Source organism: Ailuropoda melanoleuca, chromosome 4, assembly GCF_002007445.2.
Source record: "Ailuropoda melanoleuca isolate Jingjing chromosome 4, ASM200744v2, whole genome shotgun sequence".
Lineage (NCBI taxonomy): Eukaryota > Metazoa > Chordata > Mammalia > Carnivora > Ursidae > Ailuropoda > Ailuropoda melanoleuca.
In genome coordinates this window covers 15,642,944-15,670,903 of record NC_048221.1, presented here as the reverse complement: position 1 = coordinate 15,670,903, position 27,960 = coordinate 15,642,944, and the positions used below count along the sequence as shown (strand labels likewise).

The 27,960-nt window shown below is 48.6% G+C and overlaps 1 protein-coding gene across 1 annotated transcript; it reads left to right on the top strand.

Annotated features, from left to right (window-relative positions):
• LTF (lactotransferrin) lies at window positions 1-27,960 on the top strand. The gene is made up of 17 exons (XM_002912764.4): window positions 1-156; window positions 6,219-6,382; window positions 8,448-8,556; window positions 8,881-9,063; window positions 9,384-9,531; window positions 10,012-10,067; window positions 11,710-11,888; window positions 12,375-12,549; window positions 13,284-13,438; window positions 14,652-14,742; window positions 15,688-15,735; window positions 16,251-16,406; window positions 18,086-18,227; window positions 23,192-23,259; window positions 25,076-25,260; window positions 26,227-26,416; window positions 27,756-27,960. The coding sequence occupies exons 1-17, from the start codon at window positions 114-116 to the stop codon at window positions 27,788-27,790; spliced, it is 2,127 nt and encodes a 708-aa protein (XP_002912810.3). The 5' UTR covers window positions 1-113; the 3' UTR covers window positions 27,791-27,960.

Below are 27,960 nucleotides of genomic sequence, written 5' to 3'. Positions count from 1 at the left end.
TTGGGCCACAGGGCGGGGCACACCCCGTGAGGTCACCCAGCCCTGGATAAAGGGGTGCAGAGCCGGGGCAGGTGGCAGAGCCTTCGTTGCCAGAATCGCCTCAGGGACCCAGAATGAAGCTAGTCTTCCCCGCCCTGCTGTTCCTCGGGGCCCTTGGTGAGTGCAGGTACCTGGGGGTGCGCCCCGCCAGGTGGGCGCCCCCCGCCCCCCGACGCCCGCTGGGTGGGCGCCTGCGTCCCCTCTCCCAGCCGCCCACCCCCCGTCCGTCCCTGCGCCCCGCCGGTGGTCGCCCAGAGCCTGCAGCCCGGAGGCGGCCGGGTCCCGCCCACCTGCCTGGGGAGGAGCCAGAGCAGGGCTCCTCTGAGCCGGTCCCCGCGTCCCCAGAGCTGCGCAAAGCGACCCTGTCCCATGGCGTCCCACCCGGACCTTTGGTACCCATAGTACCGTGACAGGCTTTTTGGTGGGAGGAAAAGGAGACCCAGAGACCGTGACTGACTTGCTCAAGACGCACGGGAGACTGGAATTCTGAACCCAGCTCCTGCAAGGACTGTGTAACTTGGGCAAGACAGAGCCCTAGTTTCTTCAGTTAAAAAAAAAAAAAAAAGTCCAGCCGTCTTCCCACGCAGTTGTGAGGTGGAGGCTGACTGCCACCTGCTCAATGGCAGGCAAAGGTACACCCACATCTCCCACTGCAGGAGGGCAGGGGTGATGGCACGGACCCTCCTGAGGGGACCCCTCCTTCAGAGAGTCTAAGGAAGAAACGATTGACTTCTGGTTTTAAATGCACCCAGACTAGGGTTATCTGAAATAATTTCTGGGGTGTGCGGAGGGCACTGGCCCGTCATGGACATCAGTGATGTGAATGTGTGAGCACAGGGTTCCTGGCATCAGAGCCTCTGCAGTATGTCGGGGGTCACAGGAAAACGACAGGTGTTCCCTCCCTTCCTGGGCTCCTGCCAGCCAGCGTCAGCCTCCTCCTGGCTTAGAGCATGTACTAACAGCTGGGAGCTTCCTGGGTAGAAAAGGGCCATAGAGAGCACAGAGAGCTTACACCCCCAAACCTAGGGAACATGAAGCCATCCCTGTCCCCACCTTTTGGTCCCCTTCTCCAAATTCCTCCCTATGGGTATTGTCATCCCTGTCTTCTCTGAGGCAGGATGGAGTCTGCCAGGACCAGCTGCTAAGGACCAGCTTCCCTTCTGCTCCCTGACCTGTGGCCTGCCGGGAGTAGAGCCCAGGGTTGGGGGCACCTGGGAGAGACCAGGAAGCAGGAAACCTTGCTTTGCTGGAGGTGGTCATGGGAGGTGGTGCAGGATCTAGGCTCAGATTCGCTGGGTTCCATTTTCACTTGCATCTTTGGTTGCCTTGGACCCCTGCCCTAGGGGATTCTTGCCCTGCTCCCATGGTTGTCCTGGCTGGCTGAGGTTAGGTGGGGTGAGAAGAGTAGCTCCATTCCATCTAGGCTCAGGGGGACCTGCATTTGAATGGCGGGCACAGTTTAGGTGTGGGGTTGGGGATACAGGAGGGGCCAGCCCCAGACCTGTTTCAGAGACCATGTGGTCTTGAGGGGGACGTGTGTCTTGGGAGTTGGTTGGTGAGAGCCAGGGGAGGGATGAGTGGGTGGTGCATTTTGATCCAGCCCCTGGTGTTTGGGGGGCTGGGACCGTGGATCTTGGAAAACCCCTCAGTGGTCCTTTATAGTCTCCTGGTTCAGCCCTTCCCAAGGGAAGAAACCACCTATCCCCGTGGGTTCCCCATTCCTGCCGCTGTTCATGCTCTCGTCCACCTTGAAACACGGTCTTCTGTTTTGCTCTCCCTCTTCACCCTCTGGTCCCATCTGTCACCAAGCTAATTTCTGACACCACCTCCCTATTCCTCCCCCTTGTGCATTCCCAGTGCTTTTCTGCTTGGTTCCCTGCTTTCACTCTATCCTTCCCCCATTCTAGGCAGAGCTCTTATCTCTGCTCTGTTTCACGAGAAAGCTCTACTCCCTCTGGGATAAGACCTCCTTGGACCAGCACTGAGGGCTTTCTCTGATCTGACCCCAAACCCTTTACTTGTCCTGTCTCCACTGCAGCCTGTCTCTAACCTAGCCACCCACAATAGGAAGTCTCGCTCTGTGGTAAGAGCAGGAGGTTTCGTGTTTGACCTTGTAGGTTCAATACTTACTAGTTGGGGGGACCTTGGGCAAGCCACATAACTAGCTAAAGCCATTATTTCTCACCTGAAAGTGAGGGTGTTAGCAGCACTCACAATACAGGGAGTTGGGAGGATCAATGGACAGAGAAGGTGTGAAGTGCTGAGTAAAGCACCTGACATAAAACAAGCTTGCAACAATGGGGCCATTGTTTTCACCCTCCTGGACGGCCACCACCCTGATTACTGGCTGAGGTCATGGGGACCTCACTTCTGGTTTGGTATTTGTTTCTTCTAGAGCATTCATCATCCTTCGCTTCCTTTTTTTTGACTTTCTACCTCTCCAGATGGGAGGTGAGATCTAGTCCTGTCTGCTTACATGTTCCTTTGTATATACAGTCCTGTGTATACAGAAGGCATCCAGTAAATACTACTGGGTCACAAGTGGCTGAATATGACTGGGTTAATGTTTATGGCAGGACAGTTCTATGAGAAACTTGGGCTAGATTACATCCCCTGGGATTTCCTGGGACGATGGCTGGTGGAGAAGGATTGTGGCAGTGTGCCCTTGAGAGCCTGCTGACTCAGCCTGGGAGCCAACGGTCTCCTCCCCAAACCCCCCCCAGGGAGCCTCAAATACTTTGGTGGGTCGGATCATGCAGGGGATGGTTCGTGAATAGGAGGTGGCAGAGGGCTGAGCCTTCTACCCTAAAGCACATCCAAACAGGAAGGGGGCTTTTGCAATCAAGTGTTTTGTTTTGTAATAGCTTTATTGAGGTATATTTAACATATCCCCAAAATTCACCTATTTTAAGCATATAGTTCAATGATTTTTAGTAATTTTACCAAGTGGCACGACCATGACTGTAAATGTTTTAGTACATTTCCACCCCCTAGTAAGTTTCTTCGCGTCCATTTATCATTACTTCTCATTCCCACCCCTGCATCAGGCAATCACTAATCTACTTTCTGTTTTATAAATGTGCCTTTTAGGACATTTCATGTAAGTGGAATCATACAATAGGTAGCGTCCTATTTACCTATTTACATACAATATTTAGTGTTCTAAATACCAAATTTAGCATAAATGAGGCTCATTCATATCATGGTGCATATCACTAGTTCTTTCCTTTTTACCGCCAAATAATGTTCTTTTGTGTGGATATACCACGTTTTCTCTAACCATTCACCAGTGGCTGGACTTTCAGGTTGTTTCTAGTTTTTGGCTTTTCTGAATAATGCTGCTGTGAATATTCACAAAGGAGTCTTTATGTGGATATATCTTTTTTTTTTTAAAGATTTTATTTATTTATTTGACAGAGAGATAGCCAGCGAGAGAGGGAACACAGCAGGGGGAGTGGGAGAGGGAGAAGCAGGCTCCCAGAGGAGGAGCCTGATGTGGGACTCAATCCCGGAACGCTGGGATCACGCCCTGAGCCGAAGGCGGACGCTTAACGACTGCGCCACCCAGGCACCCCGATGTGGATATATCTTTTTATTTTTTTGGGGTATCTATCTAGAAGTGGAACTGCTGGGTCATATGGTAACTCTGTGTTTAACATTTTGAGAAACTGCCAACCTGTTTTCTAAAGTGGCCCCACCATTTTACAATGTACAAGGGGTCCCATTTCTTCACATCCTCACCCATATGTTATCCTCTGTTTTAGTTATTATAACTAGTTCCCATAGGTATGAAATGAAGACCTTGTTGTGCTTTTAATTTGCATTTCCCTAATGATTAGTAATGTTGAACATCTTCTCATGTGCTTATTAGCCATTTTTGTATCTTCTTTGGTGAAATGTGTGTTCATACCTTCTGCCTATTTTTTGATTGGGTTGTTTGTCTTTGCTGAGTTGTCAAAGTTCTTTGTAAATATTTTCTCCCAACCTGTTGCTTGTGTTTGCATTTTCTTAACTGTCTTTTGAAACGCAAAAGTTTTAAATTTTGATAGGCCCAATTTATTAATTTTTTTTCATTTATGGATTGCACTTTTGGGGTTATAGCTAATTAAACTTTACCTAACCCAAGGTTGCATGGTTTTCCCTTTGTGCTTCCTTCTAAAAGTTTAATTATTGTATCTCTTACACTAAATTCTATGATGCACTTCGAGTTCAACTCTGTGTGTGGTGTGAGGTAGGGCTCTAAGTTAATCTTCTTATATGTGGATATCTGTGTGCTAGCACCACTTGTTAATAAACTATCCTTCTGCCAATGAATTGCCTTAGTGTTGTTATAAAAAAATCAATTGAATGTAAATATAAGGATTTACTTCTGGACTCAATTCTGTTTCATTGATCTATGTCTGCCTTTATGCTAATATCACACTGTTTTGATAACTGTAGCTTTATAGTATGTTTTGAAATTAGGAAGTAAAATTGCTCCAGATTTGTTTTTTTTCAAAATTGTTTTGACTATTGAATATAAATTATATAAAATAAATTACATAAAGATAAATTTCAAATACAAATTATATAAAATTTCTTTGGCTATTTATACCAATTTATTTATTTATCTTATAAATACTTTAGAATCTGTTGGTCAATTCCTACAAAAAGAAAAAAAAAAAACCTGGCCTGCCAGAATTTTGATAGAATTTGTGTTGATTCTCTATATCAATTTAGGGAGAATTACCATCTTAAAAATATTGAGTTTTATAAAGCATGGATGCAAATGTTTCTCCATTTGTTTAGATCTTCTTTAATTTCCCTCAGCAAAGTTTTATAATTTTCAGTGCACAAATGTTCTTGGATTTGTTTTGTTAAATCTTTTCCTAAGTATTTAATTACTTTTGATATTATTGTGAATAAAATTATATTTTTTTAAAAGATTTTATTTATTTATTTGACAGAGAGAGACAGTGAAAGAGGGAACACAAGCAAGGAGAGTGTGAGAAGGAGAAGCAGGCTTCCCGCCAAGCAGGGAGCCTGATGCAGGGTTTGATCCCAGGACCCTGGGTTCATGACCTGAACTGAAGGCAGACGCTTAATGGCTGAGCCACTCAGGCACCCCTAAAATTATATTCTTAATTTCATTTTTTGGATCATCCAATGCTTATATGCAAAAATATAATTGCTCTTTGTGTATTGATCTTGTATCCTGTGACCCTGTTATACTTGTATATTAGTTCTAATAGCATTTTGTGCATTCCTTAGGATTTTCTACATAGAGGAACATGTTATCTGAGAATGAAGACCGTCTCACTCCTTCCTTTCCAGTATGGGTGTCTGCTATTGCTTTTTCTTGCCTTATCACTGTGGCTAGGATCTCCAGTATTATGTTGAATAGAAAACTGAGAGTGGATACCTGATCTTAGGGGAAAAGCATTCAGCCTTTCACCATTTTAATATAATGTTCACTATAAGTTTTTCAATGACGTGGTTTCTAAGGGCTGTGAGCAAATTTGGTCCAACCTCCTTCCTAATTGCATAGATTCTAACCAACAAGGCAGTCTCAGCAGGAGAACAAATGTTTTTGATACAGAGGTGAGTGGTGGTAACTCAGGCATGCTGACCCATTGGGTACACCACTTACTGTAGCTACTGACAAAAGAGTCGGATGTGTTTTAGTTGCCTTGGTATCATCTGGGGAGATTCTTGTCGATGCAACAGTCTAGAGAGACCTGGATTTGAGGCTGGATTTTGCCACTGCTGAGTAACCAATCACTCAGCCTCCTCAAGAGCCAGTTTCCACATTAGTAAAACAGGAGCAGGGGTTACCCTTTCCTGCCTATCTCTTGGCTTCAAGTGGGACAAAAGGGGTGGAAGGACCTCACAAACTGAGGCAAAGGGTCATCATCATTTTTTAGAGGTGGGAAACTGTCAGTTACAGGAAGGAAAATAATCCAGAGGCTCTGACCATCTCCTTTCATTTATTGAGAATCACAGCCCTCCGGCCGTCAGAGAATGCTCATTAGACCATCAGGACACCTCCACTCGAGGAGAGGGGCCTGACTTAGGCACTGAGTGGAGAGGAAAGGGGAGGAGCAGAGACATGGAGGAGTCTAGAAAACCCTGTCAGAGGGTGAGATGGTGTCTCCCATGGGCAGTGCTTAAGCCCTGACTCCTTGGTTTCTCTCTCCCAGGACTGTGTGTGGCCACCCCTAGGAGAAGTGTTCGGTGGTGCACCATTTCAAAAGCAGAGTCAGCAAAATGCTCCAAATTCCAACGGAATATGAGAAAAGTGGGTGGCCCTAATGTCTCCTGCACTAGGAAAACCTCTCACCAAGAATGTATCCAGGCCATCAAGGTAAGTCAGTGCCATGTGTTGGGTGGGACCAAACCGAGTGGAGGTAATGAAACGGAGTGAAATAGAAAATGTGTTTCCCTTACGTCCTCTGCTTTTCTTTCTGGGTACCTGTAAGTTGGGAGTGCTCCTTCCTCATAGGACACAAGGCAGGCTATTTTGAAAGGAGATATTAACATTTCAAAGCTGAGAGACCAAGTGTGGGAAATCTGGGGTCACAACAGAAATTGTTAATAACAGCTGTTGCAAACACAGAAGCAGTCATATAACACTGGCAAAAGTCAGGGTTCCTCTGAAAGGGAAAACCTCCAGAAGATCATTACCGCCAAACCCTGAGCAAAGTAAGCTCAGCTGGTCTGTAGTAACCACATCACATTGCTGGGGAAGGGCCAGCCAGGGCACTGGGCATTGGAAGGACATTTATGCAAGACATTTCCAGAGGGAAGGAAAAGGGAATCATGACTTCCAGATGATTTCAGATTCCTTTTGTTCTTTGAAATATAAGATCTACTGAAATAATTTTTACTCATTCACTCAACATATATGTTCTGTGTCCCTGGCTTGTGCCATGGTTGTGGGTACTCCACTCCAGCACGGAGTGCGTAATCTGTGTCAAAGTTTCTCATAATATCTAGAGTTATCGGAACAGTATGTATGGGAAAAAATTTAGTTTGAACAATGTTGTAGGCTATTATTTTATAACTATGGCCTTGGGGAAAAACAGTACTGGCATATCTTGCTGGTTTAAAATGCAGATTCTTAGACCCTATTCTAACCTATTCAACCGAGGACCTGTGATGAGGTCACAAAATCTGCCCTTTTAATAAAAGCCTCTTCGCAATCAGTTCTACATACCACACATCAAATGACATGGTCGGAAATAAAACACGTATTATTGAAGAACCAAGGGACAGGTTAATTCTCAGAACATTAGAGGAACAAGAACTCTAGTTGCTTTTAAGCAGTGAACTAAATCATGAAGTAAACAGACTGAAAAACATAAAAAAATTAATTTATAGCCATTAAAAACACTTAAGCAAAAAATTTAGAAAGCACCAGAATGAAAAATGCACCAGCTCTGACAGGGGATTGCTATTGACCGTACACTCTATAAAGACCTAATTCAACTTGGTAAGAAATGTAGGACCATAAATGAAAAATGGTATGAACCGCGCATTAGTAAGAGGGCATGTGTAATTACTAGAAATATGAAATGTTCCCCGTAGTAACCAGAGGGATACACAACTGTGCAATTCGTTAGCACTTGCATTTTCTGAAGGAAGAGCAATGAAATGAAAGCCAGTGCTGCCGGTGATTTTCCAGCACAACTGATCTTTGTGGTTGGTGGCATTCTAAATTGGCATTACGGACCTTCTGAAGAACAGAGGCCCAGTGGCCAGGGCCATGAAGATAAACGTGCTCCCTGTCTGGGTGATTCCCACCCTCGGATGCCTATCCCAAGGCAACAACAGGTCATCAGAAGAGAAAAAAAAAATGTACGAGGACAGAGCGTGCTACGAAAGCATAGATTTCATAGCAAAAAAAAAGAAGTGCTGAACATTTGAGGAATTATTTGATAAACTATGGAACAAATACACTATCATAAAGTTTTAGGAGGTCGATCAAATCAGTAAAGGCTCTGCAGATGTAAGAAGATGTCATGTGATTTTAGATGAGTGAAGCAATCCAGCAAATATCGTCTGTACCAGATTGCAAATATAAGCAGTATGTTAAGTATATGAGAGGTAATATGCCGAAGAGAATGCACATGGTTTATAAGGATAATTTTAGGAGAGCGTAATAGTTCTATTTTTTATTCAATAAAAAAAGAACTTAAAAGAACTAAATATAGAGCAGAAGTTGGGAGAAAGCATCTAGAATAAATAACTTCAGATATAAATGACTGAAATGAATGAGCGATACAGGCAGGGGGACTCACACAAAAGAGCCAATGTAGCAGTGTTTTTGAAGATCCTTCCAGCCACGGAGACTTGTGACATCCTGGAATCGAATCGCCTGGGTGAGGACGGGCTCTCTCCTGAAGCTTGGCTGGCCTCTTTGCTTTCAGGCAAACAAGGCAGATGCCGTGACCCTGGACGATGATTTGGTGTTTGAGGCAGGCCAGGACCCCAACAAACTGCGACCCATAGTGGCTGAGGTGTATGGGACCCAAGCAAGTGAGTTGTCCCTGGAGACCCAGAAGCTGGAGTGACCCTGGCCTTGGCTCTGGGCTCTGTGCAGTCTGAGGGGCTGAGGTGTAGAGACGGGGTCTCGGATAGCATCCGACTTGCAGGGGACGGAGTCCCTGGGCTCTTCGGGCCAGATGCGACCCACTGGGGGAGGACATGCGTGTGCTCCCTGGGGAAACAGAGCAGGCGGGAGGAAAAGGCAGCATGTGGCTCCCCTTTCCACCCGGGAAAGGTCAAGGTGGGCTGTTTTTCTCCCTCTAAGGCTTTCAGTTCTCAGGCGAAGAGCTTTCAATTCTCTCTGTTCCTTTGCAGAGCAACAAATCCACTATTATGCCGTGGCCATAGCCAAGAAGGGCACCAACTTCCAGCTAAACCAACTACAAGGCGTGAGGTCCTGCCACACAGGCCTTGGCAGTTCTGCTGGATGGAACATCCCTATGGGTACCCTCCGTCCGTTCTTAAACTGGCCAGGGCCACCTGAGCCTCTTGAGGAAGGTGAGATGACTGGGAGATGGTGGCCCATCTCTGGCAGGGGTCTCCAGGCCAGCTGCATGCACAGGCCACTTGCTGAACATGTGTGATGAGCCCACGGTGGGCCCACGACCCCGGTGGGCCCACGGCGCCAGCGGCCCGTGGGAAGTGGCCGCTGAGTCGGCTGTCGGCCAAGTGCATCTGCGAGCTCCCAGCCTCACAAAGAGGCTCTCCAGCAAGGGTGGGGGAAGCGGCTCTCCGCCCACAGGACTGACACTGGGGGATGTGACAAGCTGGGGCGGGGCCGGCTCACGCTATGTGGTCTATTTCTCGGTGTTGAACAGCTGCGGCCAAATTCTTCTCTGCCTCCTGCGTGCCGTGCGCGGATGAGAGACAGTACCCCAGCCTGTGTCGCCTGTGTGCGGGGACTGAGGGAAATAAATGCGCCTGCTCCTCCAGGGAACCATACTTCGGTTACTCTGGTGCCTTCAAGTGAGTGAGAAGCCCTCGTCTCCCCAGAGGCCTGAGTGCCACGTGTCCTCAGCCCTGGAGGCCTTTTCTCTGGCCCCAAATACAGCTCAGTCTGCCGGCCGGGCCCACAGAGCGGGTCCAGTTCTCTCATTGCCGTGTAGACAGAAGTACTGAGTCCAAAGAGGCCACTGACTTTGCTGGTGGGGAGGTATCAAACCCTTTTATATAGAAAGACCCGTTTTGCCCTTTCGGTCCCTAACGCAAGAGGTGGGGGTGGGGTTTCTCTGGCCAACACCTGAGCCATAGTTCCTCCCCATCTACCTGGGGGTGGCTCCCGCCCCCTCCCCAGCTGGGGTGCTCCATAGCCTCAGAGCCCTGACCTCTGTGGGTCGGATGCCCCCAGGAGATAAGCCCCAGGACCCAGTGCTCCTGGGAGGCACGAGGAAGAAGTTGGGGAGGGCTGGCCTGTGCTGACCCTTCCGGTGCTTTCTTATTCCACAGGTGCCTGCAAGACGGGGCTGGAGATGTGGCTTTTGTCAGGGACAGTACAGTGTTTGGTAAGAGGTGGGAGGAGAGCCACGGGTACTCCCTCCTTTTCTTTTATTCTCCCATAATTTTGAGTAGTGAGCTAATCGGATTCCTCACCTCTTGGCGCACTATTGTCAAGGTTCCCTACAGGGCAGACCTCTTATGTCCTGTTATCTCCTATTTTAAACAATCATTTTTCTTTAAATCCCCCATACCTATTGCCTTTCTTTTCCTCATAGACAGCCCTGCCACGGTACTTGACACGGGTCCTTCGAGATGTATGTGGTCTTGCAAAATGTAGAGCGCCCCTTGTGTTTTTGGTTCTAAGACCACAGAAGTTTCAGCACCAGAAACCATGCTGCTGCCTAGAGTTCTCACTCAGCATTTTGTTTTAGAGATTTATCTGTGCTGTGTGAATGTCCAGTTCAGTGGTTCTAACAGTTGAGGAATGCTCCCCGGAATGTGTCCACCAGATTTGAAATGCATGCTTACATTGTCCTCTGTTAGTATGATTTTGCTGTAGCCATTGTGATAAATGGCATTTGTCAAGCTCAAGAACTTTACCAAGTTCTCCATATTACTAGTTTTCTGAAACTTAAAAGCAAACAAAGTAGCTATTGAACGTACACGTTCTCTTTCTGCCTCTGTTAAGATGATCTCATTAATGACATACATTGCTTTAGCTTTTTTGATCACTGACCATTCTTTTGTTAATGGAATAAATTGTAAACCTTAATCCTGATCTATTAGTTTTTAAAATCCTCTGTTAGACTGAGTTAGCTAACGTATATTTGAGATTGATGCATTTATGTTCGTCAGTACAAAAGGCCTGTAATTCTCTTCTGTACTTCAATCTTTGATTTTGAGATCAAGGTTGTACTAATCTCATAAGATGAGTTGGGCAGGTTCCTGTCACTTTATAGATTCTGAATCAATTTTTAGACGAGATACATTAGCAGTTCCAAATCGGGCTGAACTCACTCATAAAAATAGTCTTTCCCTTTCTTTTGAAAACACCCAGTGTGGGGAAGGGATTCAACTCTATTTCCTGCCTTAAAAGTGTTTGTAATTTTTATTCTCTCTAGAGAGGTAGGTAAGGCATCGCCCCCTGGCTGGCAAGCTGGGCTGCCTCTGCCATGTGGCCCTTTTCTAGGCGGAGTTGCCATGGAAACAGATGGCGTCTGGTTGGCCTTCTTCTTTTTTTTTTTTTTTAGAGATTTTATTTATTTATTCGACAGAGATAGAGACAGCCAGCGAGAGAGGGAACACAAGGGGGGAGAGGGAGAGGAAGAAGCAGGCTCATAGCAGAGGAGCCTGACGTGGGGCTCGATCCCACAACGCCGGGATCACGCCCTGAGCCGAAGGCAGATGCTTAACCGCTGTGCCACCCAGGCGCCCCTGGTTGGCCTTCTTGGCTGGCAAGACAGCCGTCTTAATAATGCCAGAGCAGCCTGTCTGACACAGAGGAACACCGGGCTACCCCCCAAGGCTTTCTGGGCACTATCTTTCTTTTTTTGAATGTTCTGGAGCAATCCACTGCCCTTCTGACCCCCCCCCCCAGTTTTGTAGAATGCTCTAGTTCGCCAGGTGGGGAAAGGGGAACTACAGCTCATGGGCAATGTCTCCAGTAGGCTCAACCTGGGCTCCCCTTCACTTCCACCCTTCCTCCAGAAAACCTGCCAAACAAGGCTGACCAGGACGAGTATGAGCTGCTCTGCTTAAATAACACTCGGAAGCCAGTGGACGCTTTCAAGGACTGTCACCTGGCCCGGGTCCCTTCTCATGCTGTTGTGGCCCGGAGTGTGGATGGCAAGGAGGACTTGATCTGGGAGCTTCTCCGGAAGGCACAGGTATCCATCCCCCCTCCCCCCATTCCAGGAAGGCCCTGTGCACCTGCTTGGATTTGGTGTGGGGAGATTCCTTCCTTTCCCAATTCCCTGCTGCCCCAGAAGGCCTTCTGCAGCCTCTCTGCACAAAAGGTAACAAATGCAGGGAACCGCTTAACTCGGCTGCGCTCTGGACAGCAGGAACAATAAAGATCTCTCTCCAGCATTACCGATGAATGAACAGAGTGTCAAGGGCTGGAGCAGAAGCAGAGGGAGGATGAGGCAGATTCTCAGGACCCTAAGGAGACTGGGCCCTAGCAACTTTCTAAGGAATAAGCCACAGCTGAGCTCCTGTCACAGGGATGGCGCCGGTCCCTGCACAGGGGGAAGTGAACCAAGACTCCCGCTCCAGGATCATCCCCCAGCTCCAGATACTGTTTTTCAACATTGTGTTTTTTCTTTCCTCTCTAGTTACCACTGACACTGTAATTCTAATTTCTCCTGAATTAGGAAAAGTTTGGAAAAGGCACGTCGTCTTCATTCCAGCTCTTTGGCTCCCCCGAAGGGGAGAAGGACCTGCTGTTTAAAGACTCCGCCCTTGGGTTTTTGAGGATCCCCTCGAATATAGATTCTGAGCTGTACCTTGGCTTCAACTACATCAATGCCCTCCAGGGCCTGAGGGAAAGTGAGTGAGGCCCGGGCAGGCCCTGGGGGCGGCTGATGCAGGGGCAGTAAGCCACGGGTGAGGCCTTCCAGGAACTCCCTTCTCGGGCAGCACGGCCCTGCCCTGGGAGTGGTCACTTCTCCAAATGTGAGGCAGCTGCCAGTGTGCGGTCAACCAAGCCAGGGCATTTAATATGTCCAAACTCCTGTGACAGGCACCCAGTTAATGACGTTCTATGTCCCTGGGTACATCAGGCTCCCCAGCCCTGATGGCACAATCTACGGGCCTCCTATGAAGATATATGCACAGGAAGCAAGAGAGCCAGGGTGCCTCCAGCAATGAACCCCGAGGCCTGGTGGACACCAGGTCTGGGCTGGCGCCCTGCACCTGGCCAGGGATACCACAGTGGGCCAGTTCAGTCATGGCTCCTCCTCTCCTGAGTGCAGAGGGGAGCTGGGGGAGGTGCGCGGGGGGGAACTAGGCCATCTCCTGGGACTGCGCTGTCTCTGTGTCCTGGAGCTTTGATCCCGAGATACTAGGCAAGTCATTGCTCTAAGGGTCAAAGGGTGGATGAGAAGCCAGGGAAGTCTCCAAAGGAAGGGAAATGAGAAGCCTGGAGAAGGCGTTGGGCCCCCAGGATGGAGGGGGAGGGTGGCAGGTGCCCCCGGCGCTTCTCTGGGCTGGCGGGCGGTGGGCGCCGCTGGGATGTCCCCGCCAGGCTCTGGGCCCCACCACGGCCGTGTTCCTGCGTGCAGAGGCTTCGGATGTGGAGGAGAGGCGCGCGCGGGTGGTGTGGTGCGCGGTGGGCCAGGACGAGCTGAACAAATGCGAGCAGTGGAAGCGCGCGAGCGGCGGGAACGTGAGCTGCACGTCGGCGCGCAGCGGCGAGGACTGCATCGCGCTGGTCGTGGTAGGGACGCGGGCTCCGCCGGGGGTGGTCGGAGGGCCCTGGATGCTCCACGCTCCATTCAGAACCACTTCTGGTGGCCTTTCCAACCCCCTGCTTCAAAGAACAACTCGCGATCATTGCAGGGGACCGGGACAAATTAGACAGGTAGCATGTCTAACACAACTAGCAGAGATACACCGCGGTTCAGGTGTTGATCGCTCCCTACCCCTGGATTTCTCGGTACGTGTGTGCACGTGCCTGCAGCCACCCTGGATCGCCCCAGTTTCATCCATAGGCTTTGAGTCCTTGTCACTTGACCGGACGCCATGGCCATTTTCCCACGTGAATATATATTCTCTGAAAACACTTAAAAATGATCTTTCCTGTGGATGTGGCTCGGTTTAGCCGTGATCCTATTCTGCTTCGTCCCCTTATTTCGTCATTATCAAAAACCCCGTGGTGCTGCATCCCTGAATAGAAATCTTCAGCCACGTCTCTGGTTAGTTTTAGTAGAGCTGTCAAAAAAATTATTACGGAGCCGAAGAGGGAGTTTGCAGTCTTGATGAATCCGTGTTCATCACCCGAATTTGGGTGCGAGCTTGTCCATTCCCAGGATGAGGCAGATCAGTCATATCTGCTCATTTGTGAAACAACTTTTTTTTTAAAGATGTTATTTATTTATTTGAGAGAGAGCACACACAGCAGGGAGAGCAGCAGGTCAGAGGGAGGAGCAGACTCCCCGCTGAGCAGGGAGCCCGATGCGGGGCTCAATCCCAGGACCCTGAGATCATGACCTGAGCTGAAGGCAGACGCTTCATGGACTGAGCCACTCAGGCATCCCCATGTTGAACAACTTCTGGGCAGTGCTTTGCGTGCAGTGCCCGTGGGATGAGACTAGACCAGGCCAGTTGTTTCCATGCGTCTCCACAGTGAGTGAGGCTGGTCCAGGAGGGTGTCCCGAGACTGCTTGGAGGACAGAGGGTCAGTGCCGCCTGTGCCTGGTCTCTGCATTGGAAGTGACAGCAGGAAAGGCGTGGGGGGCTGGTTGAGAATCAATAGTGCACCTAGTATTTCCTTGGGTGCCCTGTTCAAACAAATCCCTGTCTCTTTCCACTGTTTTATTGGAATAGCTGACATTCTCTGACCTAAAGCCATGCTCTTAGAGACTGTAAGGACAGGCGGGACAGGAGACAGCCGCACTGTGTGGTGCTGACGATTTGCTTTGGTTTTACAGAAAGGAAGAGCTGATGCCCTGAGCCTGGATGGAGGCCTTATCTATGTGGCGGGCAAGTGTGGTTTGGTGCCTGTTCTGGCAGAGAGCCAAAGTAAGTCAGGGGAGCGTCCTCTCTGGTTTATTCCGTCTGGGCCACGGAGTAAGCCCACACCGTGGGGCCAGGTGGCGATGTCGCGATGGATAGATGCGTTCAAACAGGAGAATCGGGGGAAAGAATGAAAGGAAAGGGGCTTTTACCCACACAGCCTGCTCTGTTGAGAAGTGACAGAGCATCGATTGGTTTCCTCCTCTTCATTTTAAGAAAGGTTTTAAGGGAGCCTGAGTGGCTGAGTTGGTGAAGCATCTGACTTTGGCTTAGGTTGTGATCCCAGGGTCCTGGGATTCAGTCCCCACATCAGGCTCTCTGCTCAGCGGGGAGCCTGCTTCTCCCTCTCCCTCTGCCAGGCACCCCACTCATGCTCCCTCTCAAATAAATAAATAAACAAATAAAATCTTTTACTTAAAACGTTTTCAGTAAAGTATAAGATGCATACAGAAAAATGCCCATAGGTGTGCAACTCAGTGATATTTCACGAACTGATACGTCCCCGTGCGCCAGTGCCTGGATCGAGACACAGCAAGTTCCATGTGGCCGCAGGTGTCCTGACACTAGTCCCCTTACTCCGGACACGGTGATGACCCCTGACCTCAAACAGCACAGAGCAGTTCTGCCTGTTTTAAAACCTTACATGCGAGGCGTGTGCTTTGCACGTCTCTCACTCGGTGTGAAAGTTTGGGCCATTCATCCAAAGAATATTGAATCTCGTGGCTGTGCAGTGTTCTGCGGTGTGACTTGACCACAGCTCTTTGTCCCCCGCCCCCCGCGGTGGAGAGGCATTTGGTAATGTCCAGCTGGTGGCCATTGTGAACGAGCTACAACCTGGGACCGCGGCACAGTCTCTTCGGATTTGATCCCTCGTGGCTGAGGTTTAAAAGTTTGCGGCTTCTCAACAAAGCCCCGTGTTTAATGACATTTTCCTTGTTTTTGTCCTTTCAGAGTCACAGAACCCTAATAATGCAGGTTGTGTGGATAGACCGGTGGAAGGTGAGTTGGACCCTGCTCATTTCAGGGTCGAGGGTAAGTCCTCGTGGCCAGAGGACAGGGTGGCAGGAACTCTAAAAAAAGCACAGAAAGAGATGTACCCGGAGAAGCTGTAAGTTCTTTTGAAGATGCAGATAATTCATGGATGAGTAATTGTAGTGAACGTTCTACTGACCTTCACACTTGACAGAGAACTGTCAGAGCTGCTCGTTGTGTGCTGGTCACGGGGCAGGAGGGCTGTTACATCTCTGTCTCATAAGGCTGGTCAGGGACGGTCCCCAGCAATCACTTTAAAGGCTCAGCTTGTCTTACTTCTTCATTTCATAGCCTGGATCGGTCTCCCCTTTACAAAGAGCCGCCAGCTAAGCTTCCGACAATGGCCAGATACCCGAGGGCATCACTGCCTGGTGGCGCTCCCTGACTTGTTCTGGGGCTGCAGACAGCTGTGCTCCAATCCCATACCAGCCCCTGCCCCCCCCTCAACCCGGAGGTTCAGACGTGCTCTTCTGTTGTTCAAGGGTACCTTGCCGTGGCTGTCGTTAGGAAATCAGATGCCGATCTCACCTGGAATTCTCTGAGAGGCAGGAAGTCCTGCCACACCGCCGTGGGCAGGACTGCAGGCTGGAACATTCCCATGGGCCTGCTCTTCAGCCAGACAGGCTCCTGCAAATTTGGTAAGGCGTCCTGAGGGAGTCGTGGGTGCGTGGGTAGGCGCGCTGAGCTGTGGGACCTCAGGGGTGGGCGGGGGCGAGGAGGGGCAGGCCGACTGTGGCCCGCGGGCCTCTTTTGGGGTGAGCGTGTTCTCCGCGTGGCTGCCTCCTGCGGACAGAGCAGCCCTGAGTCCCACCTCACCCTTCCCCTGCCCCAGCCACCCCACCCCAAGATAAAAAAACTGGAGGATTAGTCAGTCTGCTTCTCTGCGCTCTCAGAATAGATGCCGGTTCTGCCAAGTACAGATGTTACTTTTTTTTTTTTTTTTTTTAATCTGTTGGAGCACCGGATCCAAATTTCTCATAGGCGCTTGCTTTCTAATTTGGGGAAAGGCACGTGCCTGCCTCAGGAAACGGACTTCTTCCTCCACACTGCCAGGGAACCGAATAAGAGCTCGAGGGTTCTGGCTCCGCCTGCTTCTGGGGCCTTCTCTCCCTGCCACGCCCCCCACGCTCCCACCCTGCGCGTAAGCCGCGCCCCACCTGCCGCGGGCCCCTGCCGTGGAAGCCTGTGGCATGTTCTCGCGGGGGCTCGCCTCTCCTGCAGGCGTCTCCTCCAGGGGGCGCTGCCGCATTAGGAGTGGGTTCGGGAGCCTGGCTCCGGCCAACTTCCGTGGGGCTCCGCTCCTCGCTGCTAGCGCTCGCCGTGGTCGCCCTTTCCAAGCCCCGTGGCTGCCTCCGAGCTGGCGGGACCTTAGCAGGTGCTCCCCGGGCCTCTCCGGAGGTTGACACGCGGTGTGGCTCTTCCAGGGGCAGGGGCCGCACGGGTGTGATAACGGGTGCTCGCCCGCTCATCGAGGCAGCACTTTCATGTCCCGGCGTGTCCTCTCTCCTTCACCATACTAGTCTGTGTTAATGTGGCTCAGATCACAGGGTGAGTGAGTTCAGATGAAGTTCAGCGGCAAGGAGAGAAAACTCCGAGCAGCAGAGGTTTCGTTCTCTGTCACGTAAGTGAAACCCAGAGGTTGGGTTGTCCAGAACTCCTGTGACGATGACGTGGTGTCAGAGACCCGGCTTTCAAACATCTGGCTGCCCTGATCTGTGTGGCTGCCATGCTCAAGGTCCCTTCATGACCCATGTATGTCACCACGGGAGGCCTAGTGCAGGTCTGCATGCCGCGTGCAGAAGGAAGGAGAAGAAGGGGAGAAAGGCCTGTGCCAACTGTCTTCGAAGGGTGTTTCTAAGGAACTCGCTGGCGAGGTCTGTCCTAGCCACAGGGCAGCTGGTAAGGCCAGTCTTTCGTCTAAGGGACCAGGCGCCCAGGTAGAAAGCAGGGTTTCTATTTCCGAGGAAAGGGGATGTCAGATCCTGGAGGGCAGCCCATGCGTCCTGCCGCGGGTCACCGTCAAGTTCATTAGTCAAGTCTCCGGCTCGAGGCTGTCACGATGGGACCTTCTGCCCAGTCCCAGACCCTCTTCTCCAGTCCCCAGGCAGACTTCCTGTCAGTGCCTCCCGCGTGAAGCTCTTCGGATTTCTGCTGGGCCCTCAGTGGGGGTAGCACATGGTGGGGTGTGACAGCGAGTGTGTGCTGTCTGTCCCAGGCCACAGGATGAACCCAACCAAGCTGTGGGGCCTGCTGGGTAGAGAGGCCTCTGGTCTCGACTCCGGGAGGAAGCGCTGACGCACGTGGTCTTTCTCCGCAGATGAATTCTTTAGCCAGAGCTGTGCCCCTGGGGCTGACCCGAAGTCCAGTCTCTGCGCACTGTGCATTGGCGACGAGAAGGGTGAGAACAAGTGTGTGCCCAACAACAGTGAGAGGTACTTTGGCTACACTGGGGCTTTTAGGTGAGTTCTGCGGCCGAGCCTGCCCAGGATAGGGCCTCATCCTTCGTCCCTCATCATCCAGCATCTTGGCAGTGCATTTCTAAGAAGCCAGATATGGCCTGTCACAGCAGAGCCAGGGGCAGCCTCGGGGTCCACTAAGGGGCTGCACCCGTTGGGGCTCCTCCACTCCTCCCCAGAGGCTGCCACGGGGCTGCCGGGCCCAGCTCTGCCAGGCCCCTCCCCGTGGCCTGGGGCCAAAGCCAGCCTCAGTGGGCCTCAGTGTCCCCCTCCTCCAAATCAAATGGGTCGTGTCTGTAGTCTCTTAAGTCCTTTCTACAGTTCAATTTTATGGGCAAGAATTCTCTTTCCCGTAGGCGCCAACCTCTCCACCCCTCCACCCATCGGGGTTGTCATTCCGTCGCATGCCTCACTTTTCTCTTTGATTTCAGCCTTAGAAATGGCAGGGACAAAGCCGTGGTGCGGTGTTATTCTCCACTAGTAAAGTGAAAGATAAACCAAAAAACATGTTTTCAGAATCCACCGGTTATAATCACTTAGTGATCCACGGCAACTATCCACAATTCAAAAGTACAACCCCATTCCTACAGATGTTGGTGGTCACTTCTCAGGGGTCCTCCCCAGTCCCTTTTTCTCTATCCACCAAGAATACCTTGCACTTGGGGCCCCTGGATGGCTCAGTCAGTTAAGTGTCTGGCTCTTGATTTCAGCTCAGGTCTTGATCTCAGGGTTGTGTGTGGAGCTTACGGTGGGGCGGGGGGGAAATTATATATATATATATTCCACCACCAGATGGTGTCATGGATCGGACAATGACAGTGGCCCAACTGGGGTCTTTAAACTTTTTAATATATAAATTCAGTAGCCTTCTCTCCAGTGATGGGATGATATAGATGTAACTTTTACTACAGTGTGAGTGACTCATGAAAATATTCTGTGAACGTCCAAGAATATCTTAAAAAGAATAAGGATTTGCAAATGGAAAATTTATGATGTGATTCTGCTCAGAAATACTGAGTAGACACATATCTGAGAAAAACCCAGAGGAATCATGTGGTTTTCTATTTTAAACTCATGGGAAGGTATTTTTTTATTGGAAACACCTACACTTTTGTATTCCTATTTATACAAGAAGGAAATGGTTTGTCTTTTGTCTAAACTGAGCGCTGGACCCAGAAGTCCTATCACCACTATATTTCTAACTAACATCCATACATTGCTGGTTCTTTTTTTTTTTAAATATTTTATTTATTTATTTGACAGAGAGAGAGACAGCCAGCGAGAGAGGGAACACAAGCAGGGGGAATGGGAGAGGAAGAAGCAGGCCCACAGTGGAGGAGCCCGATGTGGGGCTCGATCCCACAACGCTGGGATCACACCCTGAGCTGAAGGCAGACGCTCAACCGCTGTGCCACCCAGGCGCCCCTACATTGCTGGTTCTTAATTTTCAGTTTTCAGCTCTTTTCCACTGACTTTCCACTACGGGAGAAGAAATTCTAACCTCTCCTGCTGCCTCTGTGCCTATTCCATTCACAAACACAAATTTCACCTGCTTTTAGCACCCAACAGATTCACGTCATGTTCAGTGCTTATGTTATTATGAGTATGTAAATATGCTCATATTAAATATGTGGTATTCATTCCAAATATGTCCCTTATGGTACAAAGTTTTACTCTAGAGTTAAAAGGTGTCTTATTATTATTATTATTATTATTTTTTGCTTAATTTTCTGTGCTTAAAAAAAATCATTAATTCATGTCAAAATCCTTAGCCAGTGGTATAAACCTCCTCACAATACGTACCCACAGTGAACGCTGACTCGGATTCATCAGATGCTTGGGAATCTTGCTCTGGCCCGGTCAGGTCCGGACTGGTGTTCTCTAGGCCCACCGCACAGCTGTGGTCCTGGGATTCCCCTTGATGGTCATTCTGGAATTTCCCTTCGACATACTTCATGTTCAATTGCCTGTTTCCTGGATTCCATATCTTTGGCTTGCTTGGCTTTGTTGGCATAGAACACATCTTTTTGAGAAAGGCTGAACTGGCGTTGCTGTTTTTATAGCATGTCTGTAAATGTTTTACAGACATTTATTACATGTCTGAAAACGTCTTCATCCTACCTTTGGAATGATGTAGAGTTTGGCTGGGTAACGAAGTGTCGGTTGGAAAACATTCTCCCGAGGGATTTTGACAGGATTTTCGCTCTCTGAGAGAGGACAGCATTAGCTATTTTGACCAATTCTCTCACTAAAAACAAGCGAAAATGTTGGATTAGTCCACATGTGCGTGCACACACACATGTTCTTAAGAATATCAAATAAATGACGAAGTTGTAAGGTGATTAATGGGGAGTAGGAATTCAGAGAGCTAAGTGTTCACTTTGTCCTGAGGACAGTTACCTGTCATGACAAATTTGAACACCGAGGTTACATACACTTTAAGGTAGGAGTGAATCAGAAGTAATTTCCACACCTACTCCTGAGGGCAACAAGTTGCTGGATGCTGAGGAAAACAAGGAGGAGATTGCACACCATCCCTGAGAAACAGGAAGCATGAGCCAACCCTGCATGGATTTGCTGCTCAAACTTATATCCCCTAGAATGGTCCAGAAATTCTCAACTCATAAATATTTTTAAAAGTGGTCCCAGACTAATGGTCCCTCTAAAAACCTGCCTGAAAGACAGCACCTTAGGATAGTCCTCAACGATTACTCAAAAATCCAGTCTTGAAAACAATGAGCAGTACACAGTCAAAAATAACTATAATGATATTAACCTGAACACACAGGGGGGAAGTTATCAGAAGCAAGTTATCCAGCAGAAAAAATAAGGTAATATTTTTTATAAAAGAATAAATAGAACCTCTGGAAAGGAAAAAATATAACACTTGAAACTAGCTATGCAGCTGACCAGTTTAACAGCTTAGATGTAGCTAAAAAGGGAATTAGGGAAGATAGGTGGAAAAATTATCCATAATGTAAAAGAAAGACAGAAACTACAGCAAATCCAAAAAATTAAAAACATTAATCCATTGTCTTCTAAATCTAGAATTTCTGTTGAGAAACTTGATACCATTTTGGATTCCTGATTCTTTGTATATGACTTTTCCATTTCGAAAAAAAATTATTTTTGAGTTTTCAACAGTTTATTTGTAACTTCCTCATTCTGAGAGAATAAGCTTTAGGAGGGTTAGGAAGTGTCTTAGACACACAGTTCGACACAAAGAATATTTTGTGAAGAGTAAAGAAATCAGACCCCTATATTTCCCTCTTAAATGTGTATTTCTCTCTAAATTTACAGAGGTTTAACAATGAATGAAAAGTCTTTTTAGGAAAAATTCATTTGGGGTTTTATCAAAAGTAAAATGTTTGGAAACAAGTTTCTTAAGAAGTTTCTAAGTTTTTAAAAAATGATTTTTTAAAAAAAATCCCCAATGTTCTGAAACTTCACACTGATATTTCTTTTTTTTTAATAATAATTTTTATTATGTTATGTTAGTTTATCTGGGTCTCCTTGTAATCCTTTGAATTGGGCACTTGGGACTGCTTCATCTGGAAGCTCAAGATGTTTCGTTTTGGGAAATTTTAATTCATTACTACCCTATTTTCTCTGATTTCTCTTTAAGCCTTAATTCTTAAATTATTGACTCCTGGATTATCATTTCATTTTCTTCTTATTTATTTTTTTATTATTTGTTTTTCTTTATCTTCCAGTTTCTGGGGTATTTCCTCAGATTACCCTTCTAATCATTTTATCATTTTTGAGAGTTTTTATGATGATTTTTTACTGTCTAAGAACTGTTAGTGTTCTGACTGCTCCTTTTTTAGAGCTTCTTGATCTTGTTTTATGAATGCTACACTTCCTTTCATCTCTTTAATGATATTCATTGTAGTAAGAAAAAGAAGTTTTATTCTCTCTCCTGTATTGTCTCTGTATTTTCTGAGTAGAATTAGCTACTTTTTTTTTCCAGTCTACAATTTTTTCTGGTATTTCTTTAAAGATCCAGCAGTTTCTGGCCATTTGTCCGCATTTAAGAATGAAACACTAGCACTGACTGTTAGTTCCTCATCAGGTACCACGTCTTGGCTTGGTTATGGGTCGCACCTGTGGGGCAATTGGTTTGTGTCATTTCACTGTGGGGCATCCCCATGTCAGAATCTATAGGAATTTTTCTTGGATTGATCAGCATTTCCAGAGAAAGAATCATCCCGTATGCTTCTTGGGAGGTTGAGTGTGGGAAAGAGGTTATGATTTAACCTTCCAGAATATAGGTCTTTAATCCACTCTCTGATATCAGTGTTGGGCCTCTGCTCTCCACTGTGCTCGGCTCTCTGTCTCTAATGTTGTTCAGGTTCAACCTGTTAGGAACAAACCTTTCGCCTTCTGCCACAGTGTGGGGTGTGGGGAACCATCTCCCATCCATCTGGAATGGGAGGGCACCTAAGCTGTGTCTATAAACACTCTATCCAGTCCTCTTGTCTCAGTCACTTTCGTGGTGCCTGGTACTTCTCATTGATGAGTCTTTCTGGAGTTCTGTAGTGCACATCAGTTTTCTTCTGGGCTTTCCCCACTTCCAGCTTACGTCACAGCTGTCTCTGCTCTGCTGGGTCAATTACAGCCCATTGATTTGCTCTCCATCTTCCAAACGTTGTCAATATTACCTTCTCTCTTCCCCTCCTGCCCTTCTCTGGCTCATGGTATATAGCTTAAAAAAATCTCACTAATGAAAAAAAAAATCCCAACAGTCTCATTAATGTCATTTTATTGGGATTCTAGAAGCAGGGAAGGTTCACAAACATATGTGTTCAAGCTACCATTTTAAACCATAAGTGCCTGGAAATATTTGTCTTTATCTGTTTCATGTTTACTCCCAAGCTTCAGTTTTTGGAATCTATATTACAAATATTTACGAAAACGCTCATTGTTTGTCTTCTGTGGCAATGTGTTTATTTTCTGGAACATTTTAGGTGCCTGGCGGAGAGGGCTGGAGACGTTGCCTTTGTGAGAGATGTCACTGTCTTGCAGAACACAAATGGTAAGCAAAATGTTTCCCTTTCTTGTCTCAGTATTCAGATTTGCAATTGGGAAGCTATTATAACCTTTTCTAGGCTTTGGATCAAGTTACTTCCAAAATTCTTTATCTCATTATGCCACATGGTATGTCTGTGAGTGTCACATTGATTTTGAAATCAAATTCCCTCCCTCTCTCTTCTCTCTCTCTCCTCTCTCTCTCTCTCTCTCTCTCTCTCTCTCTCACACACACACACACACACACACACACACACACACACACACCAGCCATACTCAGTAGCAAATGTCTCCACAGTGGCTTAGTCTCATCAACCACAGAAGCACACCATCTTCCTGTCCCATAGTTTTAAAAAAGGAAGTAAAGGCCTTCATTCGGACCCATGTGAGCCCTCAGTCTGGAAACTCCTTGGGAGTCTTTGAGGGACCAAGTCACAGGCAGGTACAGATAATGGAAGAGGAATAATAATTTGCCAGCTTCAGTCCCCCAAGCCATCTGGCCGCTGTCCAAACTGCAGCCTTCTCCTGAACCCCTACTCGGCCCACGGTCCCCAGCGGATGACTCACCACTTGACCCCCTGAGAAAGAACAGCCTTGACCTTCTGCCTCTGTCCTTCAAATATCGGCAGTCGCAGCCCCTCCTCCTACCTTCTGGTCCTCCCCACGTCTCTTGGGAGAGGGACTGAGGACAGACATAAAAGTTTGGCGTGATCTCATTATTAAATAGACAAAGCCAAGAGAATGGATAAAGTGGGTTCTCTTGGTTTTGTTATGAGGGGAGAGGGGGCAGAAGGAGCAAATCAGGGGCCTGAACAATGAACCTGTGTTTGCACACACACAGACATGCATACGATTCTATTTCAAATGTATGAACCAGTAATCTAAGTGGTCTCCGGGGATCGATTGATGTCAGTTTTCTTTTATTGAAATATAATTAACATACAGTGTGATATTAGTTTCAGGTGTGCAGTATAGTGATTCAACAATTCCATCCATGAGTCAGTGCTCATCAGGATTAAGTGTACTCTCAATTCCCTAGAGCGAGGTCAGATTTCAGTGTAAGTTTCTTTGGGATTTCACAACTATTTTTTTTAATTGAGAGAACATATTCGATAAACTTGTAGAAGTTCCTATCCTTTGTCTGGTTATATGCTAAGAACATTTGAATATGAAGGGAAGGACAAAACGCTTTCTTCTTGAACATAAACTAGATATTCTTTTCCTGGAACTCATTGGAAAATAGGGCACAGGTGGCGGGCGTTCTTTAAAAAAAAAAATTAACAGCTCTGTTGAGATATAATCCATGCTATAAAAATCCACCCATTCCCAGTGTGGGATTCAGTGGTCTGTAGCACACTCAACGGAGCGCCACACCCACCAGCCCAGTCCAATTCTAGAACACTCTAGAACGCCCCCTGCACCTTTCCCCCACTCCTCCAGAGCTGCCAATCATCAGTCTCCTTTCTGTCTCTGTAGATCTGCCTGTTCTGGACGTTTTACAGAAACGGAATCACGTGGCTTTTTGCACTGAGCATCACGTTTTCAGGGTTCAGCCACATTGTAGAATGTGTCAGGGCTTCGCTCCCTTATATTTCTGGATCCTGCCCCCTTGTATGGAAGCGGCACCGACATTTGCTATATTTGAAGTTTGTTTGGCTTGTGTGGGCCAACCTTTCCCTCTCCCTCCCGTCACTGCGACCCTCACGTGTGCATTTCAGGAGAGGCGGGAGGACCTGCCTGAGTGGGGGTCTGAGTGGGGCAGACTGAGATTTGACTGAGTGGGGCAGCCCTGTGGCTGATGCCGCCTTTCTTTCTCTCCCCAGGAGGGAACCCTGAGGCCTGGGCTAGGGATTTGAAGCTGGAAGACTTTGAGCTGCTGTGCCTCGATGGCACGCGGAAGCCCGTGACGGAGGCTCAGAGTTGCCACCTGGCCGTGGCTCCGAACCACGCTGTGGTATCTCGGGGAGAGAAGGCAGAACACTTGAAGCAGGTGCTGCTGGACCAACAGGTGTGGATCGCCAGGGCCTCTCGCTGTCTCCTAACTGCACGGGCTGCTGCGAAGGGGGCGGGTCCCAGCGCTGTAGGGGTAACAGCCCATCCAGAGCCTGTCTTTCCTGTCCCTCTGCTTGAAGCTGGTGCTGACCGTGTTTGCTTCATGCCGAGGGGCTGCCCAGAGTCTCGGTGATGAGAACAACAGAGGCGTCCACGTGTGTAATCTCTAGAAGCAACGCACCCAGAACTTCTGTAGGTTTATGGCTATCTAGGGGAAGTGGTTTGAAGGAAACCATGCAATTTCCTTAAAGTCTGTGATTCTCTTTTAGAGCTTCTAGTTTTTGTATCAGAACACCTTGTGTCCAGGTGTGATTTAAAGATGGTGGCCCTAGAATGGTAGTGATGGGTCCAGTAACCTCACTGTGGCACACTCACTGGTGCTGGTGAGAGGGGGTTCATCACTGAGCTGTGTTGTTCTCGGCCCGCGGCACCGAAGAGGGACTGTGGCCACTGGAAGCTAAGTGACCCCACCCTCCCAAGGCAGTGACCTGATCAATGGCAGAGACAGATTTCCAGTGCAGACTGTCCATCTGCGAGAGCTGGCCTCTCAGAATGCTGTAGGTGATCAGCTTTTGGGGGAGATCTCAGAAATCCTCAGCTGTCACCTAGCCACCCAGAGGTTCTACGGGAAGAGGCCCAGATGCACAAGGAGGGAAAGATGGTGGGAGGTGAGATCAGAAGTAGTGAGGGGCCCAGGCACTGCCCGGTGGGTCTGTGACCCCCGGGGGCACGGGCTGCAGGAAGACATGGGGCAGGGGAAGGCTCAGCCAAGCAGTGGAAGGCCTCCAGAACTCAGCTCCTTTCATTCCGTGGGCTTCCCAGGGCTGAGCTCTTGATGGAAGAGATGTCCTTGGCCTCCCCTAATCCCTACGTTCTCCTCTTTCCCTCGGCCACTCGTTTACTGTCTGCCCTGTTACTACAGAAACAGTTTGGAAGAAACGGAGCTAAATGCCCGGGAGAGTTTTGCTTGTTCGTGTCTGAAACCAAAAACCTGCTGTTCAATGACAACACGGAGTGCCTGGCCAGACTCCAGGGCAAAAACACGTACGAAGAGTACTTGGGATCCGCCTACGTCACAGCCGTCGCTAACCTGAGGCAATGCTCAACCTCCCGTAAGTGGAACGCTGCGGAGAAGGCCCCGGGCAGGAGGGGTGGAGAGGTTGGAGGGCCTGGCGGCGTTCTAGGAATGAAGAAAGGAATAAAAGTTAAGGCGATGGGTTATCCCGCTGCGTTAGGGAGTCAGTGTCACTGATGAGATGAAAGACAGAGAAAAATAAGGTAGTTGTAATATGCAAAAGTTTAATAATGCTGATAGTGCCTGTCGTGGTCTTAGAATCTGATGATTCATTTTATTCAGTAGGAGACGTGTGTGTATGCGTAGGACATAGGCTTATACACGCGTACATACACATACGTGTATGTGTCTACACACACGTATGTATTCAGAAATGACAAATTCTGGTCTCTAGACAGTTACCATAAATACCAGCCAGGAAAATGAATTGACAAATAATTTGCTCCTTTAAACACATTTATAAGATATTTGCAGGGTCGTAAGGCTCCAGGCGGTGATTCTAAAATTGCGACGTCCACCGCCTCCCCTGTGCATGGGGTCACCCAGGGTCCTGTTCCTGGTACCTCATCAGACAGCCGGAGGCATGGGGTGGGGGAGCCCAGGGATGGGGTGGGACCGAGAAGCTCTGTATCAGTCCTTCTCAGCGAGGCGCAATGTTTCCCCCCCCCTCCCCGAGGGGACAATGCTTGGAGGTGTTTTTGATTCTTACAACTTAGGGGGTGCAGCTGGTGTCTGTGGGCGGGAGCCTTGGGTGCCACTAAACAAAGCAGAGAACAGCCCGGCCAACAAAGAAGTCCTCAGCCCCAGATGTCAATATTGTCACTGCCCTTTCCCAACCGGCATCTGGGGGAATTGTGACCAGGTGGTCCGAGGACTCCTCTCTGACAGAGAGGCTGCGGGGCTCTTCTTGTGAGCAGCCAGCTCAGATGGGCAGAGACCTAGTGCCCCTTGAGGGCAGGGCCCGTGTGTCCCTGCTGAGCCCTGGCTTAGTGCCTTGCACCAAGTAGTCCTCAGCGAGTGCGTATGACGCAGTGCTAGTGCGTGAGTAGGTGACCGCCACTGCAGACGGATTTGCATGAACCAGGGCGTTGATTGCTCCCGTCAGAGGACCATCTGCGTCTTGTGAACTTGAGAGTGACAGTTGATTCAACTAGAGACAAAGGGGGGTGGGGCTTGTGACACTCAGGCCAGGGCAGGAAGTCACCGGGGTTAGTGAGGGCCAGAGCTGTGGGGCCCCCATTTGGAGAAGGCTCAGGGGGCTTGGTGGGAGAAGGCAGATGGGAGAAGGTCTGTGTTTCAGCACCTTCCTTGATTGACCTTTTGGCTTAAAAAAAAGAAATCAGTTTCTGAATCTCCTGCTTTGTTCTGTCCCACAGCGCTTCTGGAAGCCTGCGCCTTCCTGAGTAGATAAAACCCGCCAAGGATGGCCTGGCCTTCCTTCCTGAGACGCCTCAGCCCCTTGCTGCTCACGGCCCCTCCTGGGGGTGCTGGGCCTTCTCCCTTCCCGGCCAGTCATCTGCTTTCCCAGCTCCTTGCTTTCATCCTCGCAATAAATAAAATGAGAAAGGCTGTTGATTTTCA